Source organism: Papaver somniferum, unplaced genomic scaffold (genome assembly GCF_003573695.1).
Source record: "Papaver somniferum cultivar HN1 unplaced genomic scaffold, ASM357369v1 unplaced-scaffold_99, whole genome shotgun sequence".
Taxonomy (NCBI): Eukaryota; Viridiplantae; Streptophyta; class Magnoliopsida; order Ranunculales; family Papaveraceae; genus Papaver; species Papaver somniferum.
This window is the reverse complement of record NW_020653081.1, coordinates 5,476,678-5,499,681: the sequence shown is the minus strand read 5'-3', so window position 1 is coordinate 5,499,681 and position 23,004 is coordinate 5,476,678. Positions and strand designations below refer to the sequence as shown.

General features: G+C 34.0%; 1 protein-coding gene across 1 annotated transcript; it reads left to right on the top strand.

Annotated features, from left to right (window-relative positions):
• Positions 1-746: 746 nt before the first annotated feature.
• LOC113346284 (ABC transporter G family member 5-like) lies at positions 747-2,781 on the top strand. Its single transcript, XM_026589829.1, has one exon. It carries the CDS (start codon positions 791-793, stop codon positions 2,711-2,713), a length of 1,923 nt encoding a protein of 640 aa, XP_026445614.1. The 5' UTR covers positions 747-790; the 3' UTR covers positions 2,714-2,781.
• Positions 2,782-23,004: the final 20,223 nt, after the last annotated feature.

The window sequence follows — 23,004 nt, the reverse complement described above, 5'->3', positions numbered from 1 at the left end:
ACCTCTGTTTTCTGTTTTTGGAGAAGAAGAAGTCAGAAGCAAAATTGTATCCAAACGCGCTATAATACCGACCTAGAAGAAAAGAAACCGTAAGCAGCACTGAATTTGTAGGAAAAATGACTGCAGTAGGTAGGTAGATTCATCACAACAATTCTGCACATATTCTGTATATTTCAAATCAGCGTCTGGATTGAGATGACAGGCTCAAATAAATATCTACTATTGATTGGTCACAACTCACAAGTTTTATTAACTCTATGTGCAAACATAGATTACCCATCATTTCTGACCATACAAACTTAATTACACAAAATTTCATAGATATACACTGTTTCCTTACAATGTTATTGTCACGTGAACTCTAGAAAAACTAAAATTTCTCCCTACTTTTCATAACCATGCAACTCTATGATCACCAATCTTCATTCTTCACCAGTAATAACAAGAGAAATGCATGCACGTGAACCTTTTGCCTTAGCTCTACGACAACTGAATGTTTTTCTCTTTGTCGAAATTATTGTTTTTGGAAAAAACAACTTATTCCTTCAAGTTTGTATACCCTATAAGCAATTCACGTGAACTACCGTATAATGCAACAAATTTAGGGCTATTATGGTCTGTACTCACACCAAACTCTTGCAACCACTAAAATTTTAAGTTTTCAAGAATTATTTCATTATTTTTCCTGGCTCTTATCTATTTGTACTTTTGTATACATATTTGAATGTTTGCAACAACAAAAAATCCTCCTTGAGAATCATTTTCTGAGTTGTTAGAGTTGCAGTCAGCAATGAAGAAACAAGGTTGTGAAATAGAAGCCATAGGTATCAATTACAGCATTAACGCACATAAGAATTCATTTTGCAAAATCTTTAACTCAAATCAGCCGCAGCAGCAACAGCAACAAAGACAGCATGATCAAGTTAAAGCAGCCGGAGAAACAGTATCAAGCAGCAAGCAAGTATTAAAAAACGTGAATTGTCATGCTAAACCATGGGAGATTCTTGCGATAGTAGGGCCGAGCGGTGCGGGCAAGTCGACTTTGCTGGAGGTTCTTGCAGGAAGGCTTACCCCTCAGACATCGTCCATCTTTGTTAATCAGAAACCCTTTGATAGAGCTCAGTTCAAGAAGATTTCTGGCTATGTTACCCAAAGGGACACACTTTTCCCTCTCCTAACAGTTGAAGAGACTCTCATTTTCAGTGCTAAGCTTAGACTTACGCTTCCACCATCTCAACTGAATTCAAGAGTTAAAGCATTGATAGAAGAACTAGGCTTGAGCCATGTTGCCAAAACCCGTGTTGGTGATGATAGACTCCGTGGTGTATCTGGTGGTGAAAGGCGACGTGTTTCCATCGGTGTCGATGTTATACATGACCCTAGAGTTTTGATCCTAGATGAACCAACATCTGGATTGGACAGTACATCTGCTCTTCAAATTATTGATATGTTGAAGATCATGGCGGAGACACGAGGAAGGACTATAATCCTTACAATTCATCAGCCAGGGTTTAGAATTGTGAAGCTATTTAATTCCCTTCTTTTGTTGGCAAATGGCTCCGTGTTGCATCATGGAAGTGTTGATCAGCTTCAACTGAAACTGAGGTCGATTGGACTACAGCTCCCACTTCATGTCAACGTCGTGGATTTTGCTATCGACTCCGTAGAAGACCTTCAGCATGAACAGCAACAAGTGCAACTAGTAAGTATAATTCAAGATCAACTCCAGTTGCAACAGAAAAGAGTTACTGGAGATCAAGAAAGTGAGGTAAGAAGTGGTAAGTGCACATTACAACAGCTCTTTCAGCAATCTAAGGTAGTCAATGAAGAAGTTTTCAGTGCTGGACTTGATCTTAATCCTTGTGGTTTTGCTAATTCTCGACTCCGGGAAGTCTTTATACTTACACATAGGTTCACAAAGAATGTTTATCGAACTAAAGAGTTGTTCACTTGTAGAACAATTCAAATGCTAGTCGTTGGATTGGTGTTGGGTTCGATATTTTACGATCTCAAAGATAATCTAACAGGGGCCGAAGAGAGGGTGGGCTTGTTTGCATTTGTATTGACATTTCTATTATCTTGCACCACCGAAGCTCTACCCATCTTCTTGCAGGAAAGAGAGATACTAATGAAAGAAATTTCAAGTGGAAGCTACAGGGTTTCGTCTTATGTGATAGCGAACGGAATAGTATTTCTACCGTTTCTACTAATACTTGCCATCTTGTTCTCAGTACCATTATACTGGCTTGTGGGTCTGAACAGAAGCTTCACGGCTTTCATGTATTTCTTGCTGTTGATTTGGTTGATTTTCTACACTGCGAATTCGGTGGTAGTTTGTTTCAGCGCTCTGGTGCCGAATTTCATAGTTGGGAACTCCATAATATCTGGCGTAATGGGATCATTCTTTCTGTTCTCTGGCTACTTCATATCGAAGAGTGGGATGCCGAATTATTGGGTATTCATGCATTACATATCACTATTCAAGTATCCGTTTGAAGGGCTACTGATAAATGAGTTCTCTGGAGCAGGGAAATGCTTGGATCGCTTGTTTGGAGCTTGTATAGTGACTGGAGAAGATGTTTTAAAGGAAGCGGGGTTTGGAGAGGGCAGTAGGTGGAGAAATGTTGTGATTATGATTTGTTTCATCTTGTTTTACAGGTTCATGTCTTACATTATCCTTAGATGTAGATGTTCTCAGATGGGTCATAATTGAGTAACAAAATTGTATATGTATGAGTATCTCTATTTTGAACCTAAATTTAATAATAACTTCTCTCTCAATCTCCCTGCGGTTAAATGGACGTACAGAATACATGTGCTCGAACAAGTGATGTTAAAAACTTAAAAGGTAAAATGCCTGGAGGGCATTTGGGTTGGGTACCCTTTGAAATGAATTGAAGTTGGATGTCCTAGGAAAATTATGGATATTGTACTGATGTGAGATGGAGTTGTCCAATTAGACAGTTAGGCAAGGTCCTACAAGCTAGCACTATGGAACTATCATTATTTGAGGCTCATATTTAAGGTCTTGGGACTTGTCTCCCAGTCAACTGTTGAAAGGATGAAACCTTAAATATTAAGGTGAGAATTACAGAATTACATATCGGCCAAATTGGGTATTACCCATATTAATTGAGGTACCCAAATTTTGTTTTCAACCATAATGGTGAGCTATGGGGTGTCTAACGTGTATGAAGTTAACTAATTACCCTTTTCCTAATAATAACTAAAACTATTTTCTTTTTTATTTTAGATCCAAACCTTATTCTTGTCCTCCTTCTTCTTCATCAGTCCAATGATCAATTCCTTTTTCCTTCTCAATAGTTCCTCGTTTTCAAATGAAAAGAATAGTATTTTTCTGTTGTTGATTAATTCTTTCAAACTCTATCTAGTATTTTCTTTTGTTATTTGATTGGCATATTAGGTCGGAGAAATCGAAATGTTGAATTGCAATTAGACGATCGTCATGGTATATCTTCGTCGAGTATGACGACTTTTCATAATTACTTTTAGTCGTCAAGTTTGTAGGATGAATAATGTGATGACTTTTCAAAGAGTTTTATTTCTGAAAGTAACCTTTACAGGGTCGTCATGGTCTTCATCCCTAAACCTTGATGACTAGTGATGTATTATGAATAGTCGTCAGGTTTTGAAATCCTAAACCTTGACGATTAATAACTCCCAGAAAACAAGTTTTTTTGTATCAAATTTAGTTGTTGGCCGTCATGGTTTTGTAAAAATAAGATGACGATTAATAGGCAGTCGTCAGTGTGTTGCATTTTTGAACAAGACGACTGTAAATGCGGAAAAACATTGGTTGGCACGCTTAGTTTTTTGCCGAGCGTGCCGACTAAGTTTGGTCGGCATGCTTTGTGTGCCGACTGTTCATGGACTGGGCTCTGTAGGTACTTAGTCGGCATGCTTTTTTCTAAGTCGAGCATACCGACTTTTCGTAATGTGATTTCTAAAAGTGTTGATTTCTTCTATAATTTGGAGAATGAAACCATTAAACAGCTGTATAATTCCCTTATTATAAGTGTTTGGCTAGTGTGGTTACATTTTCTTTATGAAACAAAAATCTCAAAACAAAAATTTTCTCTAAAAAATATTCCAATAAAATCCATGGTTTCTATCTAACCAAAACAAGATTTTATAACTTTTAATTCAACTAATTAAGCTACAAAATTTATTAAACTAAACATATCGATTAGAGTTAACTAAACAAAGGTAGTTTAGCCAATTTCAAAACTAGTATATCGCTAAGGGGTTTTTTATTTTACTTCCTAATTACCCTATTTTATCTTATTAGATATACTCCGATCTCGTCAGTAATTACAGCCAACCCCCTTTCTACATACTATTCTACCGTTATGCTTATTATAAAAGAAAGAAAAAAACTAATTTTAGTCGGAATCCCATTTTTTTAAAATTGCACGGGGCTAAAAATGTAAAATATTAATTTCAAGTTTATCCTTCACATTAAAAATTGTCAAATATTAAAAAATAATAATCCCCCACTCCCAAATAGATGACCTAGTTCAAGTTTTCACTAACCTTTAAGGCAGAGAGGAGGAAGAAGCATCTTTAAAAAAAATTACAATTATACCCTTGTGGATAATTAAAATTTAGAAATGATTTATCTCTCAAACTATACCAAAATTTTTCGTAAACTCTATACCATTGAAAAACATTTTAAAACATCTATGTAACTAATATAAATATCGCTATCAAATTACACATATTTCTTATACAAACGATAATCAATTAAAAGGGTAATTTTAAAAATATCCATTTGTTTAATGATATAGATCATCTATTAATGGGACAAAATTTAAAATGAATAGGTCATCAATTGAGGGACGGAGGGAGCATATTTCATAAATGAGTGCCATAATTTTCTAATTTTATCATGTTAAAAAAGTTTCAAAGAAATCCATAAGTATGATGTTCATTTAAACACATATGAATTTAATCATGATACACATACATAAGTGTTTAAGTAATCAATGAAGTCTTAGAAGTGTTTAAGAGACGTTCTAGAATGCTTAACATATTATGAAAATAAGTCTTTAAGCATATACTAGATATAAACTGGGATAGTTGGTACAACGGTTCGTGAAATGCAGGGCTTGTTTACGAGCCAGGGTGCAACTGTTCGTGAACCGGGTTCACCAACCCTACTAGACTACGGAACTCGGTTGACCACAGTCCGTGAACCGGTTCGTCAACTGCTAGCATATTTATCCAACTTATAAAATTCAGCTCACCATGGTTTGCCTACCGGGTTCGTGAACTATTCCCAACTGAACATGCGGTTTGCGAACTAGTTCGCCAATCTACCCTGAGTAGAAATATCAATAAGTTCATATTTCTCTCTTCTGATGTTTGAAACATTCCCAAGTGATATGATCATTTGTATGGGCAATTTTCAATTGATCCACAAATTAATTCATAGAACTAATATTGTTAAGGATCATTGAATTATTTGCAAAATTATATTTAGAGATTTTTCACAAGACAAGCTTGACTCAAAACTTCTTCTTTGTAACTCTACTAGAAGTCATACGACATAGTCTCAATAGATAGAATGATGGCATAGTGAGTAAAATATAATTGTCCAGTCTTCACATACCTGATACAGAAGTTCTTCAAATCTTTGTCGATCTTCATTCTTCAACGGTGATCTCTGATACTCAAGTACTACAATTCTAACCTAGTCCGAGACTTGACTTAATAGACTAGAAATCAAGATATAATTTTGATTAGTTAACATTGACAACAAGGTTGAGATAGCAAAACTTGTGGGTTCAACCGAGCAATGCTCTAACAATAATTATTTTTTGATCACCTCCACAAAGCATAAATTAGATAGTGTGAATATAAAGATACGTAAAACTTTCTATTGTAGCATGGTAATGGAATTTGTCTTCATAACGATCGACTTAAACCAAAATGGGCGCCAATTGAGTTATTTTCTTTGTCCTCTCTACAAAACATGTTTCTTGTTCCAAACTGACTAACACTTAAACTATGGTTTAACAGTGTGAACAAAGTGAATTAAAAAGGGACTCCTGTTAAGGATGACATCTATATCGATTACCTAGGTAAGTCGTAGGCTTTTAGGCAAGATTACCACATTCTAAGGTTTCAGAATCGTTCCCAGATTAAGGTAGAGAGTACAAAAAGAGTTATATGTATGTATGTATAACCACATTTATTATTTTCTTTAAAGAAGGAATAGATCAAATTGATTTTCGAATAAATAGATTAAATTGATATTTGTTAACAATTAGTGCTCCTGAATGGGCCATGCACATTGTATATATGCGCGATGGACCTTGTACATTGTACATAATTGTGATGTCTAAGTCTTAATCAATATTATTGCTTACATTATTGATATCGCCATGCACACACCATGGATACAAATATAATTAGTAGCTCTTTCATTTAACAACTATCTTGTTAGTTTCCTTTGTGCTGTTATTATCCTTAGTTGTTAAACCAATTAAGAGAGACGGTCTGTACAACTAGATTAACTAATTAATTTAATTATTCAGGGATTCTCTTAACTATCGTCATGCATTTATTAACCATAATTCATTTAAAATAAGTGTTTAATGTAACCAAACAAATCTTTATAATCATTCCACATAATCCACAAAATTATACAGTCTAAAATAATAAGATAATAATTAAATCCCTAAATCAACTAAAGAAAAGAAATTAATTATCTTCTCCCTTTGCCTTTTAATTCCGTCCTTTATTCTACTTTCGTCGGTTATCTTCTGTTTACAGTCATATTTTTTAGTCAAACTCTCAAATATACCCTTCAATTTTTTATAATTATTAAATTATTTTTAACATAACCCAATCTAATGTCTTAAATGATATCTCCATAAGTAGGAAACAAATCCGGTTAATATCTACCTTGTTTGATATAAAGATAAAAATAAAACAAAATAAAAGACCCTAACACATACATCAGTGCTAATGATAAAAATAACATCATCTTTGCAACAAAAAAAATGATAAAAATAACACAGAGTGTAGTCTTTCTAACATTATTTTTATAAAGATCTTTTTCTTCGTATATATTCCAGTTATATACACTCTAACATCATTTCATGAACCAAACTAAGTGAAAGAAAATCTGTCGGTGGAATATGTTTTGAAAAAACATTTTTTATGAGAAAAAAAAGCACTCTTAACATTACACTAATTGTTACAACAACCTTTGGATCTTCGTTACACTAGAACTCCATCACGGGAAGAAGAAAGTTGAGGATAGGAAAGAGTATAGGGTTTTGGTTTTGGTTGAGAAACAAGAAAGAGGAGGAATGGTTTTAGTTGTGTGAAGTAAAGGAAGCTGAAATGCAGAGAAATAATATGTGAAAGAGTATAGGGTTTTGGTTTTAGTTATGAGAAATAAGAAAGAGGAGGAATGGTTTTAGTCCAAAAAGATGTTAAAAAGTCAACCAAATTATGTCTACCTTCAGTAATTGTTGAACGCATTGCGAAGACAGGGAATTGATAGATGCCTGGAGTGGAGTAAATGTATCAATGTAGGTTGCGAAGAAAACACATAAGGTAGGTTTAGTGATCTCCTTTCTTGGAGGAAAAAAAAGAGAAACTGTGACGCAAAAAGAATGATAAAAAAGATAACAAGGTAGATATTAAAATATATATATATATATATCAGAAGTTGTAAATAGTATATTATTAAAAGGAGTATATTATTTGATATTATAATCTAAGCATACAAATGTTTATGTTTATCTTTATTTAAACATTTCTAAAAATAATAAAATTATCAAATAAATATTTTTATTATATGCTACACATGTTTATTTTTATTTTTAGTAATAATATAGCATTTAATAGGGGTAGTATTGGATATTTATCATGTCTCCTTAATATTTTGACTTTGTCAAAGCAGACTAATAAAAAAACCGGAGGAAGTAATATTTATAATTAAATTAATATAAGATATTTGGCATAGTTAATGTTTTTGAACAATAACAAACACCCTCGATCAATAAAAAAAAACATCGGAGGAAGTAATATTTATAATTAAATTTATATAAGATATTTTGGCATAGTTAATGTTTTTGAAGGATACCCAACACCCTCAATCAATTTTAGTATAATCGTGATTGAGAAGAAAAATATTATCTTAGATTCTTTTTTATTAATCATGTTTATGCAGTTCTAGGAAAATGGTCACTCGAAAAGAATTAAAACCTTTGCTAATTCTATTTCACTTGATGTTGTTATGGAATTTTTTTAACGGAACAATTATAATATATACCCCGATCAATTTTAATATAATCATGATTGAAAAAAATCATTTTAGAGAAAATTAAGAATTATATTATTTTGGGATAAAATAAGAATCGAGGTTTATAATTGGTCAATTTGTGAGAATACTAAAAGAATAATTATACTTAAAGAAGTTTGATTAAAAAAAAGTTAGGATTTATTTTGATTTTGATTAAAAAGTATAATTAAAAAAAAGTTGCGAAAAAATAAAGACTTGTTTGGTTTTTCATTTCAACTTAAACTTTTGGGTTATGGTTAATAAATGCGTGGGCAACATTTAAGAGAAGCCGTATTGAAATCCTAATAAAATCTAGTGCGTAAAGAATAAGAAAAAGCGTTTCTAGTAAATAGTCATTGTTCCGCAACTAGTTAAGGTTAAGTTAGGTTGGAATCTGAGAATGACATCTATACTTCTCTAAATTCATCCCTTTCTCTCTACCTCTCTCAAGTTGTCACCACCTAATGTTTTCTCTTTTTATAACGACTTAATCGATGCCAATTATCATACTATACACTATTGGTTTTCTACTCATAATCTCTTTTTCGTTATCTCAACAAAAGATAATGAAGAGTCCAATGGGATAATTGAAGTATGTTATTCTCATTATTTCTTTCCTTGCATTGATCTGCAGTGGAAGTACTGCTCAGTTGGGAGCAAATGACGCTGGTGACTTTCAAGTATACGTTATGTATATGGGTGGAAAAAAAACAAAATATGCATGTTGGATGTTTTAACACAACTTACGCATACCAACATGAAGTTTTGTCATTCATCCTTGGAACATATCTATAATAAGGAAATATAATTGTTAAAGCATTGCTCGGTCGAGCTCACAAGTGTTCGTATCTCAAGCTTGTTGTCAAATTTAGTTGACCAAAACTATATCTTGATTTCTAGTCTACATCTAGTCAAGTCTCGGATTGGGATAGAAGTATGCAGTTGAGTACCATACATCACTGCGTTCTCTCGTTTGAATGCGAAGATTAACCGAAGCTTTTGGAGAGGTTCATGAACAAAAGGTAAGTGAAGACTGAACCACCTATTACTCAAGTTTTTATCTTTCTATCTATGAAACAATGTCGTATGACTAATTTGGACTTTACATGCACAACGAAAATTTCGAGTCAAGTTTATCTTGAATTATTCTCGAAATATGTTGTTTAAGCTTAAGAACATTTGTTCATACTTGATGAATTTGGTTGAGAACATTTTATTGTTTATGACCTAAATTATGATTCAAGATTATCATTTGAAAAATAGCCTAGAACAGTTATATGTGTCATTGATGTTATTCGGGAATATTTCAAATTGATTATTAAAGAAATATAGAACTACTTTAATCTAGATACAGGTTAGTACACGTACCAACTTACATACTAGCGAAAACTGTTATAGGTCCGGAGCTGCAGTACATGTACCGGCGTAGCTATAGTTCGGCAACGATTTTTGGTACACATACCAAGTATGTAAACCCAAAAAGTTTTGTTTACTCGTGAATTCAGGTTGGTACACATACCTAGTATGCACACCGAAAAAGTTCTGTGAATTCCTGAACTCAGTTTTGTCTAAGGGTATACAAACCCGATACACGTAACATGACAAAATAACTCACGAATTGGATGTAGGTACACGTACTTACCCTGTCGAATATCTTCAGATGCATCATAATTATTTATATGAGATAATCTGTATTTGAACAACTCTCTATTAAACAAATCTAGACATATTTGATCACATTATAACCTATGGTTGTGACTCAAGATTAAAGTCTTAAAGCGCTATATGAAAATGATTAAGCTTATAGTTCGTCTGGCTAGTTTCGGCTAACCTTTCATGAACAAGTCATTGTACACGGTTCGGTTATGGTCCAACATAACCAGAGTGTATATTTTTTTGTCTTCATCACAAGACAAATATTTATCTAACGGTGGATATTGATTGCTAGATTCCAAAGCTACCTAAGATTAATTAAATCTAAACCAACCTTTGATTTTGAAAGTCTATATTAGGAGAACCTCAAGCAACTGGGATCTTTGAATCCCCGACACCTTTCTTGTGTGTCTTAGTTGTAAACTAGAGTCGTCCTCTCCTTTAAACATTTTTAGGTTCAGCGAATAAAAAGACTTCGCTTAGGGATTCATGAAGCCAGGTACGACTATCTTTATCTTGATAGTTCATGTTAGAGCACTGCTCGGTCGAACTCGCAAACGTTGCTATCTCAAGCTTGTTTGTCAAGTTTATTTGATCAAAACTATATACTTGATTTCTAGTCCACTTATAACTATGTCTCGTATTAGGATAGAAGTGTGTGGTTGAGCTTTAGATTTCACGGCGTTCACCAATTGAAGAAGAAGATCTACTGAAGAGCTTGGAGGAACTTCATAAACAAAGGTATGTGGAGACTAAAACTTATCTATCACTCAGAAGTTTATTATATTTTATCTTGTAATGAGACTAAGTCATATAGCTATACAGACTTTTACATTATACACATTTGATATTTCGAGCCGAGTTTATCTCGCTTATCTGTTTCTCGAACTACGTGTTTGAAGCTTTTAGCTTTAGCTAAGTTTATCGTATGCTTTACGAGTTTAGTTGGAGACAATTTATTTGTTGGAAACTTAATATTAAGTCAAAGATGATCATGTGAAAATTACCTTGAACATCTTACATGAATTATGTGAGACAATCATTTGATATCAACTTGGGATGTTTCTTATTGATCGATTAATCACTTGAAAATTATTTGAAGCTAGTGGTATGTGTAAGATTACCATTGTTGTCTTCCAAGGATGTTTCAATGATTAAATGAGAGTTTTAAAACGACTACCATGTCTGGATATAATGCAGGATGTATACTTTGTATGTTAACTGTGTAAGTCTAGTTCAGGTCCGGAACTATTGTTTGCGAACCTTGTTTGTGAACTGGTTTACCTGTGAAGGTCCGGAACTATTGTTCGTGTACCTTGTCTGCGAACGTCTAGACAATGCCAAGTCCGGAACTGTTGTTCGCGTACCTTGCTTGTGAATGGCTAGACAAATCCAAATTCCGGAACTGTTGTTCGCGTACTTAGTTTGCAGAAACAGTGGTCAAGTTCTAAAATCGGTAAAGTGTGATTTTCGTACTCATGAACTCAGGTTCGTTTGTGAACTCAGTTTGCGAACTTAAGTCCCTGGAACTTTAATGATATAAGGTATGTGAACTAGTTTACAAAGCGTGGTAATATGTTCATGAATTGGTTCTTGTATAAGTACTTTGTACAATTACAAACCAAACAGATTTTTTTTCAAATGATTCATATGTATATTTCTATGAGATGATGAATATTTGAACAACTCTCTTGAAACACATTTAGATTCATTTGATTATATATCATGATTGATTGATCATCATATTTGTTCTAGAAGTGTTTAGATGAATATGGCTAAGTTATAAGTGTTAATATGGATAAATTTGGTTAACTATTATTGAGCCAACAAGGTATACACGTTTGGGTACGGTTCATCCGTATCTAAATATAAGTACATTTTATTTGTGTGTATCAAGCTAATACCATCTAACGGTGGAGATTGATTGCTTAGTTTCTAAGCATACTTAGGTTGAATCTTCAATCAGGAGTTCATCTAACAGTGAATATCAATTGCTTTATTACTAAGCTATTTTAGCTTTGATTGTAAGCAACCCTGATTTTAAATACTATATAAGGGAGAACTCTAGCATCTGGAAAACCTAATCCTGACACTTTCATGTGTCCTAGTTGCAAACTAGAGTGTATTCTCCTTTAACCTAGGTTTTTCCAAAACCATTATTAGGTTAACGACTTGAAGACTTCATTTGGGATTCGTGAAGCCAGATCCAACTATTTTCTCTGCAGTTGCCTATTCTGATCTTACTTGTTCTATCGTATTGAGTTTTATCTTCTCTAAGATTTACTTGAGATTTATCCCCGATAGGTAAGATATAAAAAGTAATCACAATGTTCTTTGTATCAGAATCTTGTGATCCTGCAGTAACTTCTTCTATTAATCAGTTAGGTTATTGTAAGGTGACTAATATTTCTAGGTTGCTCTTCGGGAGTATAAGACCGGATTATTAGTTAATTTTCCTGTTCACCTTGATTTATCTAAATACGGAAACAAAACCAGAATAGACATATTTGTGGAAAACAGATTTGTTTATAAATCTTCGACTTCAGGTCGTAGCAACTCTTAGTTGTGGGTGAGATCAGCTAAGAGAATCAAGTGCGCAGAGTGTTGTTGGGATTCAAGAGGCGTAAGGATCGCGACTGTACCTTAATCAGTGTGAGACTTAGTTAGGGATCAACTACATTCCAGTTTGAAGTTAACTTGTAGTAGGCTAGAGTCTGTAGCGGCTTAATACAGTGTGGTGTTCAAATATAGACTAGGTCCCAGGGTTTTTCTGCATTTGCGGTTTCCTCGTTAACAATATTTTTGGTGTCTGTGTTATTCCTTTTCTGCATTATATTTGTTTATATAATTGAAATATCACAGGTTGTGCGTAATTAAATAACAGTTGATAAATACGACCTTGTTTATTGAATAGAACTTGATTGACACTTGGGCATTGGTCTTTGGTACCGTCCAAGTTATTCTCACATCAATCAGGCTCACGGATTTCTATCTGTTCGATTTGTTGATTGTATTGAGAAAGAGATAAATCTCTTTGATATATTTCTTGATTGAGTCTCAATTTTAGGTTGGTGCTCTCGGAATCATACTGGAGTATAGTCCGTACAGATTTCCGAACGAAAAATTGGGTGTGGTTATTATACCCTCGTATTTCCAATTGGTATCAGAGCAGGAAAACACGCTAAGACCTCAGAAGACTGTGATTGAAGCAATATGATTATTATTATGAACGTGTTTATCTCTAATAACATGCTAGTTCAGAAATTACCAGATGATTTCAAATCTTGGATTCACCTGAGAGAACTGTCACATCAAATTCAATATCTAAACATTCTCTTGATGTAGAAACTATTGATAACTTGGAAACACGCCTAGAAGAAAAGTTGGATGAACTTTCTGACGAAGGTGACTCAGATATTGATAGAGATGTTGATGAGGAGTTCTCAGAGTATGTTAATCTTTTGGATTTGTTGGGAGAGAAAAAGATGACAACTTCTCATGTCACACCTTTTCTGACTAATCTCTGTCGCAAAAACAAGAAATTGAGAAGAATTTATCAAGGTCCTTATATATGGAATTCCAATAACGATTCGATCCTCAAAGATCGTGACAATGACCTGAGTAAAAAATCACTTGAATGTGATAATCTTCGTAGAGATTTCTTTAAGTTGGAAGAAAAACTTGCAGCAACTGAAGCAAGGATTAACTCCCAGCAAACAAGTTTTGATGACAGAGAAAGCGCTTATCTCGCTCAAGAAAAACGCCTTGAGGCTGATTTAGCTGTTGCTCTTGATAAAATCAAGATGTTGGAAGATGACTTGAGAAATTTCAATACTAGTTCAATCAAATTAACCACAATGCTAGGAGAAATTAAAAATCATCGTGATACATGAGGATTGGGCTATAAGGGAATAGATAATCCAAGTATTAGCAGAGAGGTAAAATTTGTCAAGGCTAGTGATTCTTCTGAACAAAAGGTTTCTACTGATGGAAAAAGTGAAATACCTTTACCGGCATTTAAGGTTTGAAAGAGCAAATTATATCGACCTTAAAAACCATCACACATGAATACAGGTAAGAACGTTCCTTATATTTGTCATTATTGTGGAAACAAAGGTCACCGGGAAAGGAGATGTCGTTTTCGTATAAAGAATGCAAAACTTCATGATATTCTTGTTTGGGTGTCAAAAGAAGTGACTAAACCTAGATCATATGTTAAGGCTAACACCCTTGACATTACAGGTTATGAACGTCCAACCTTTAAGAAAAGGAATCACTGCTGTAATAAACCTATATTTGCCTATAAACGTCATACGAATCCTTTTCACAATCGTAATGGTTTTCAAAAGGATAACTTTGTAAAGACGAAGACAAGATCGGATGCTCCCAATTGGAGAAAAACTAACTCGAAAAAGAATAGTCAATCCAATTATCTTCCAAGAAATCTAGAAGAGAGTAATGGGAATAAGGTTATGGTTGTTCCTAAATACACTCAGCAGTGGGTACTAAAGAAAGTCAACAATGCACTAAGTGTCAAAAGGAATGATCTTCCAAAAAATTCCATGACTATGGAGAAGGAAAAATCCATGATGTTGGAAGTTACAAATTTCTTGGGAAAAATTAATTTGGATATGAAAGGTTATAAAAGTGATCTCTTTCATGGTAATTAAAAAGTGAAACACAAGAATTGGTGGAAGAAGAAATGAAGTAAGTCAAAGACTATAGATTGTGAAAAATCCATAGTTGCGGAAAAGTTGGTTTCTGTCACCTGTGGTGAGAAAGACATTGTTCACCTCAACACAACTTGATTGTGTTGCAAGTGCATCCTCACCAAGAAATGCCCTTTTATGCATCCGGTGAGGGAAGCACAAGAATTAGGGCGCACATATTATGTTGGGTAAGATTTTGAATTTTGGTAAGACTGTAGAATTCGACTGGATTCTTTTAAAAAGGTATGTCTATGAATTTGATCAAGATTTATGATTTTATTATTTTCTTAAAGTGTTTATCATAAATTATGTACCTTGTGCATCGTTCATGTCTACCTAACTTGATTTTTGTTTAAGGTTCTTAAATGTTCAGGTTCGAAAATAGTAGTTCGGGATGTTTGACCTTCATGGTACACATACTAGGTATGCACAACATCATTTAAAATTAAGATCCAGGGACTTCAGTTCGTGAAAACCGTTTGCGAACATCTCCAGTTCCCGAAATCCAGTTACACTCGTTTGTGAACTGGCATGTAAACGTCGATATTTAACAACTTGTTTTGGCCATAAATTTTTCGTCCCAACTCGGAATGACTTCATTCATTTTGAATTATCTTCCTATTTCAATTCTCTTCAAAATTTTGATGAGAAATCCTGACTTTGGATGAGTTAAGATTGGTATTTGGTCCGTCCCTTGTTTTTGAGCGTTTTGCTATGTTTCTTCGCACTTGTTCCGCTTCTTTTGGACTTGGGCACTTGGATTCTTGGAGTCATTATCTTATAATCTCATTTGTGTCCTTTTTCAAGAATGTAATTGGTAGGTCGCAAAGAATAAATTTCAAGAATGGGTAGTAGTATGCATACATCTGAGATTCTTGAACGTTCACAACCTTATGTGAACTACGGTGCATGGTCGTTAATGACTTTGTATTTTCTTATTTGTTAAGAAAATAATTTTACACGCCTTTGGTAGCCATTCCTGGTGTAAGTCCACGCGGAAAAGATTGATTCTACCTTCTAAGGGAAAATCAACTTGTATGTTCTTTACAAGTTTGTTTCTTAGATAAAATAATTGCAATACCTAATGCTCATGGATATTCTTGTGTATTACAAAAAATTTATAAGATACATGTGCCCTTTGTGTTCTTGAATTGAGATAATATCGTATGCTCTCAAACGTTAAATCTATTGTGTTTTTATGGATGTATTGATATAAGATAAAATGAACTTGTTGAGAAAATTCAGCAGTATTGATCTTTCCCTGATCCACTAGTATGTGAAAGTATCGTATTGATTCTGTAAGTTTTCTTATGTTGAGTGATTTCCAGTTAAATTAATCATAAACTTTCTCTTGTGATTATTTTAATCGATGATATTTTGGACATTAACAAATCGCGTCCAAAGAAATCATTCTTTTCTCGTAAAAGTAAGGTCGCTCATGTGGTTCTTTTTGGAATGACATCAAATGGGGGAGAGTTCTAAAATGAATTTGTGCTTAATTTCCATATCTTTGTCGGGAGAGAGGTTGTGGAATTTTTTAGGAGTTAGCTTGTATCTTAATAAACTCCTTGATGAATACACTAAGTTTCGACTATGTGAAATCATCGAAACAAAGTTGATATGTTCTCTTTTAGTCATGTATTATCTTTTGAGAATTTCATTATGATCCCATAGTTTTCATACCTTTGCCAATTTAAATTAACAAAAAGGGGTAGAATTATTTGGTAGTTCACACTACAGACATATGGTTTATGGATCACTACGTAAGGGGGAGTGGTTTTCATTATAAGATGGAAGTGAAAAAGTGGGGGTCTAACAACCTCACCCAATATTTTTCTTAGAAATATGTATGGACTAACTCCAATATACATTCAAGAGAATCAACTAGACAGTTAGACTCAATCTTAAGAAAAGTATATCAGTGAGTTATATCTCAATCTCTCAATTCAATCCTCAACCAAACAAATAATAATTTGCGAGCCCGATTGAATATAAGAGAGATAACTTGAGCGGTACCAAAGACTAATGTTCAAGGATCAATCAATTTCAATCAACAACTACAGGTTGGATTTACCAATTGATCGATTCAACGCACAACCTGTGATATTTCAATTTTATAACAAAATATAATGCGGAAAAGAAATAACACAGACACCAGAAGTTTTGTTAACGAGGAAACCGTAAATACATAAAAAAACCCGGGACCTAGTCCAGATTGAACACCACATTGTATTAAGCCGCTAGAGACACTATCTTATTACAAACTAACTTCGGTATGGACTGTAGTTGAACCCTAATCAACCTCACACTGATTCAAGGTACAGCTGCGTTCCTTACGTCTCTATCCGACCAGGATACTAAGCACTTGATTCCCTTAGCTGATCTCACCCACAACTAAGAATTGCTACGACCCAAAGTCGAAGACTTGATAAACAAATCTGTCTCATACCGAAAATTCTGTAGGAATAAATAAATCAGTCTCCACAGAAATACCTACAAGTTTTGTTCTGTCTTTTGATAAATCAAGGTGAACAGGAACCAATTGATATGCTGGACTTATATTCCCGAAGAACATGCTAGAAATATCAACCACCTCACAATAATCTTAACTGATTAACTAAACAAGATATTGTGGAATCATAAATGATGAGACGAAGGTGTTTGTGACTACTTTTCTATCTTTCCTATCGGAGATATAAATCTCAAGAAAATATTACAATTGCACTCAAACACGATAAAAACGGAAAGATCATATCACGCAACTACAGAGAAAATAGTTGGGTCTGGCTTCACAATCCCAATGAAGTCTTCAAGTCGTTAACCTACAGGGTTTCGTGAAAATCCTAAGTTTAAAGGAGAATCGACTCTAACTTATACAACTAGTATCACACAGGAGGTGTGGGGATTAGGTTTCCCAGTTGCTATAGTTCTCCTTTATATAGATTTCAAATCAGGGTTTGCAATCTAAGTTACCTTGGTAAAAAAGCATTCAATATTCACCGTTAGATGAAAATCTGATTAGATTCAAGTTAATATATTTCAACCGTTAGATCGTACTTAGCTTGTTATACACAAATGAAATGTAACTTCATTTAGGTTTAAGTAATCGTACCTAAACGTGTACACTTAGTTGGTTCAACAATAGTTAACCAATGGTTATCCATATGAGCACTTTCATATCAACCTTATTCATCTTCACCATAACTAGTTCAAATAACTCAAATGAACTTTTAGAGAGTTTTTCAATTGCTTAGATCTTATAGAAGTATATAAGACACAATCGAAGCAAAATCGGTTTCGATTCACTCGAATCGATTCATGAACATTATAGCCACAGTTTGCAAAGATTGTATTCCTTATCATATAAATGTTTTAGTTCATGAACTAACCGATTTTAGTAAGTAACCTACTTAAGTATGCAAATGGGTACGCGTACTTAAGTAACCAGATTGAGTTTGTTTTTCAGTTTCAAACTCCAGCAGAAATTCACGGATGTGAACTTTCTGCCAGTATGTGTACGGGTACGCATACTCACCCGGATTTCCAACAACCGCTAGTACACGTACGGGTATGCATACTTTGGGTTCCCGGTTTTGTACTTTTAAACAAATGTGAGAACACACTATGTTTATATCCAAAGATGGTTACATGTTCTAAACTCCCATTTCAATCATTGAAACTTTCTTAAAGGATGTTATATAGTTGTTATTCACAAACTATTTTTCATCAAAGCGATTTTCAAGTTATTGAAATAATCAACATGACTTTCGTCATGAGTAAAGATGAACTTGACCAAAGCGAAAGCTTACCAACACATATTTCGAGAAATAGATAAGCGATATAAACTCGGCTCGAAATAGCAAATGTGTATAATCGAAGTCTATATAGCAATACGACTTTTGTCTCAAAATAGGAGATAGAATAAATAGACTTTTGAGTGATAGATAAGTTCAAGTCTCCACATACCTTTTGTTGATGAAGTTCCACAAGTTCCTTGAGTAGTTCTTCGTCTTCAATCGATGAACGTCGTGGAACCTAGAGTTCAACTACACTTATCATCCTAATCCGAGTCTTATCTATAAGTAGACTAGAAATCAAGACTTATAGTTTTGGAAACTAAACTTGACAAACAAGCTTGAGATAGAAACGCTTGTGAGTTCGACCGAGTAGTGCTCTAATAATCTCCCCCTTTGTCAATTTTAGTGACAAAACTATCAACACATATGGAATACAAAATAAATAAACTTTGTAGCTTCTCATCCAAATATTTGATCTCCTTGGTTCTTCAACATTACTCTAAATCTTCGTCACTTCGAAGTACTCCAATGATTCTAAAGATGTTCAGTTCAGCATCAACGTTGTTGAAGATCCGTATCTATAACAATGAGAAGACAATAGCTCTAAATCATTGTTATACAGTGTCATAGTATTATTACACAACATCAAAGTTCAATTGTATCACAACTTTGATAAAAATACTATGGTGATATGTATCACTTCCCCTAAGTCAATACTTCATCTCACATGAAAACCATTCTCCCTTATACAATGATCCGAAAACCATATGTATTTGTAGTGTGAACTACACATTAATTCTCCCCCTTTTTGTCAATAAAATTGGCAAAGGTACGAAAATTAGTGGGGTCTTAATGAAATTTCCATAGAGATACTTCATGACCAAAAGAAAGCACATATCAACTTTTTTAGATGCGATCATATAGCCGAAACTAAATGCATTCATCAAGGAGTTTCTAAAGATACAAGATAACCCCTATAATATTCCACATCCTCACTCCCCACAAAGATTTGGCAATTAAGCACAAGTTCAATTAAGAGCTCTCCCCCATAAAATGTCATTCCCGAAAGAACAACAAGAGCGACCTTACTTTCACAATAAAAGAAGGATTTCTTTGGACATTAACAAATCACATAAGAATATGAATTTGTATCCAAAAAACTCAATTAAATTAACCATAATAGAACCCATGATTAATTTAATCGGAAATGCTCACATAGGAAAACTTACGGAGCCGCATAATATTTTCATAAAGATATGGATCAGGAAAGATCAATACTGCGAAATAAACAAAGATTCATTCTATTCTTCATCACTATTTGCACAATGACATATAATAGACTGGATCTTTGTAAAAAAAAGCTCACAATATCTTCTATCAATATTTGTATAATGACATAATAGGCTTATCTTTTGTTTGTCAAAAGTTCATTCAATCTTTTATCAATACTTGCATATCGACATATGAAAGACTTAACTTTTGACCACGTATGGGACAATCATAGTTCAAGGACGCAAACACACATATCCCATAACAAGTAGCAATATATAAAACCATAAAGATTAATACTGCAAAATCATCTTCCAAATAAACTTTAGAATTTAAATAAATAAATTTAAAACATTGCAAGATGAAAATCGTTGGAAATAGCTATGTGTAATCACAATAATAGCTATTCCAAACCCTAGTTATCCTTCTTAAATCATAAGAATGAATTCTCATAAGAAGTTTCCTAGACAAAAAAAACAACAACTCTTAGAGAACATAATTCGAAAAACATTAAACATAGTCAGCAACCAGATATCGAACATGGAAGAGTTCATCAGTTGATTTCTTCAGTTCGTTTTTCAGAAATTTAAGATTATTTGTTGCAATTCCAAGTTGTTCACGTACGACCTCAAAATCTCGAAGAAGATTTCCTACCAGTTGTGATGACATCTGATTTGGTAGTTTGTTTTCATGATCAGCAACATGATAGCAGGTTATGATAACAGGGTTCTCGTGAAACTCGATAGCCTTTCCCTTCTCGGCTTCGTTTTCCTTGTTGCATCCTATCCATTATGCACACATAAAAAATTCAGGGGAACTTTTTGACGTTACGGAACGTGTATGTATCAAAAGGAGCATGATACACACACACATATATATGTGAGTGTTTCATAGGAAACCCTAGGGTTACTCGTATATGTTCCGTACGGGTCAGGTGTTCGTGCACTTATGGTTACAAACTTGGTACAAGATCAGGAGAGTAATGGAGCCAAGTTTAGAAGTAGTCTTGATAAAACTCAAAGACACGTTCTAAACAAATTGACGACAACCTTATTTCAAAAGAACATAAGATAATTGTTGATGAACAACAACTAATTGGTCAATGGGAAGAGGACAAAAGACAATCAACAAAGAAGTATTCTCAATAGTGGAAGATCAAAAATATTACACCATGTAATGTGCTAGATCAAGGCTCAATAGTTTTATGATTATCATTACGTAAAGGGAAAAGTTAATGAAAAGAATAATATAACAACGACTTCTTTCTCAAGACAAAAGATCTTCTTGAGAATTATGAGCATCCTCCCATAGCTACAAGGAGGATGCCACATTGAGCATTTAAGTTGTATTTTGATGAGCATTGTGCTCGTCAAGAATATTGACTTATTCTCTCTTTTCTTTATGAAGGTTTTTAGGAAAATCAATAGGATTACTCGAAAGAGATTTAAACAGAGGTGAACAAGGGATACCTGAAACTGTTGCTTTCCTTGCCTTCTTAATGCTCCGTTTGAGTCCGTTTATACTTGACTTGAGCTCTGAGACTCAATTATTGATATGAATGAAGTCTGGAGCAGACACCTTAGATTCAAGGCTTTCTTCAGAGAGCGAAAAAGAGTTTGAACCTTTTCTCTTTCTCCTATGACTTTTTCTCTTCTCAGAGTAATCTAAAGAGTCAGTTATCCACCTGACGTTCTTTCTTCTACAATTATAGGTGTTTTTTGTCTCAAAATCATAATCAAGAATTGGCTCATCGCAACATTTTTTTTAATTGAAGACAATGTCTTTTACTCCAGCTAGATGAGAAACAGGTTTAATGACTTCTTTAGACATCCATACAAGAATGTTATGAAGTTTTTCATTCCTCAGTCGGAAATGACATCTCCTTTCAAGGTGTCCTTTATTTCCGCAATAATAGCAGTTAAAGGAATTGTTCTTGACTGTTCTCATGTGAGTTGATTTCGAAGATGGAAAATTCTTGTTCCTAGGAACATTAGCTGCTGAAGAAGGTTTTTCACATGGAGACTTGTCATTAGCACGGACAAAATTGATCTTACTAGTACTTGGAGCATCTATTCCTTTATAGCCCAGACCACGTGTATCACGATGTTCTTTACATGCTCCCAGCATAGAAGATAATTTTGTAGAGCTATAATTGAATCTTTTCAGATTCTCTTACAATGAATTTACCTTAGCAAGAGCAGCAGCGAGATCAGTCTCTAAAAGTTTTTCTTTGGCGAGAAGACTAATTTTCCTGTCATTAAAACATTTTTTTAAGAGTCATATCTTGCTTCAGATTATTCAAGTCTTTCTTTCAACAGGAAGAGATTTTGAATAAGATTATCACATTCGAACCTTTTTGAACGAACATCTTCTTCTCGATATTTAACGGTAAATTGTAAGAGTTTGTACCCACAACCATAACCTTTAAAGAGTTTTCTCAGCTTTCTGTTTTCTTGACAGAGAGGTGCCAGATATTTACCCAAGCAAGTTGTTGGATTTTATCCTTGTAAAACATGGTCAAAGAGCTTGATATATTGAGAGACTTCCTCATACATACTTTTTCATTCTTCTGAATCACTCTCATCTGAAAGATTATCCTATTATTCATCAAGATATTTTCCCAGTTGAAAGTAGATTCAGTCAAAGGAGCGGATAAAGGAGATTTCTCAGATGTCTCTGAATTTTGAAACAAATCAAAGTGACTCTGAACTGGTGTTGCGTTATCCAAGATAGTGCTGCCGTCCATAGAGTCAGATTGCTTACAAACAAAGACTTATGAGGTCTTTAAACGTGTTTGCCTGCTCTGATACCAATTGAAAAAGTGGGGGTCTAACAACCTCACCCAATATTTCGCTTAGCAATCTGTATGGACCAACTCCAATATTCTTTAAATAGAATCAACTAGAAAGTCAGACTCAATCTTAAGAAAAGTATATCAATGAGTTATATCTCAATCTCTCAATTCAATCCACAATCAAACAAATAATAATTTGCGATCCAGATTGAATATAAGAGAGATAACTTGAACGCTACCAAAGACCAATGTTCATGGATTAATCAATTCCAATCAACAACCAAAGGTTGGATTTACCAATTGATCGATTCAATGCACAAACCGTGATATTTCAATTATATAACAAAATATAATGTGGAAAAGAAATAACACAGACACCAGAAGTTTTCTAACGAGGAAACCGCAAATACAGAAAAACCCCGGGACCTAGTCCAAATTGAATACCATACTGTATTAAGCCGC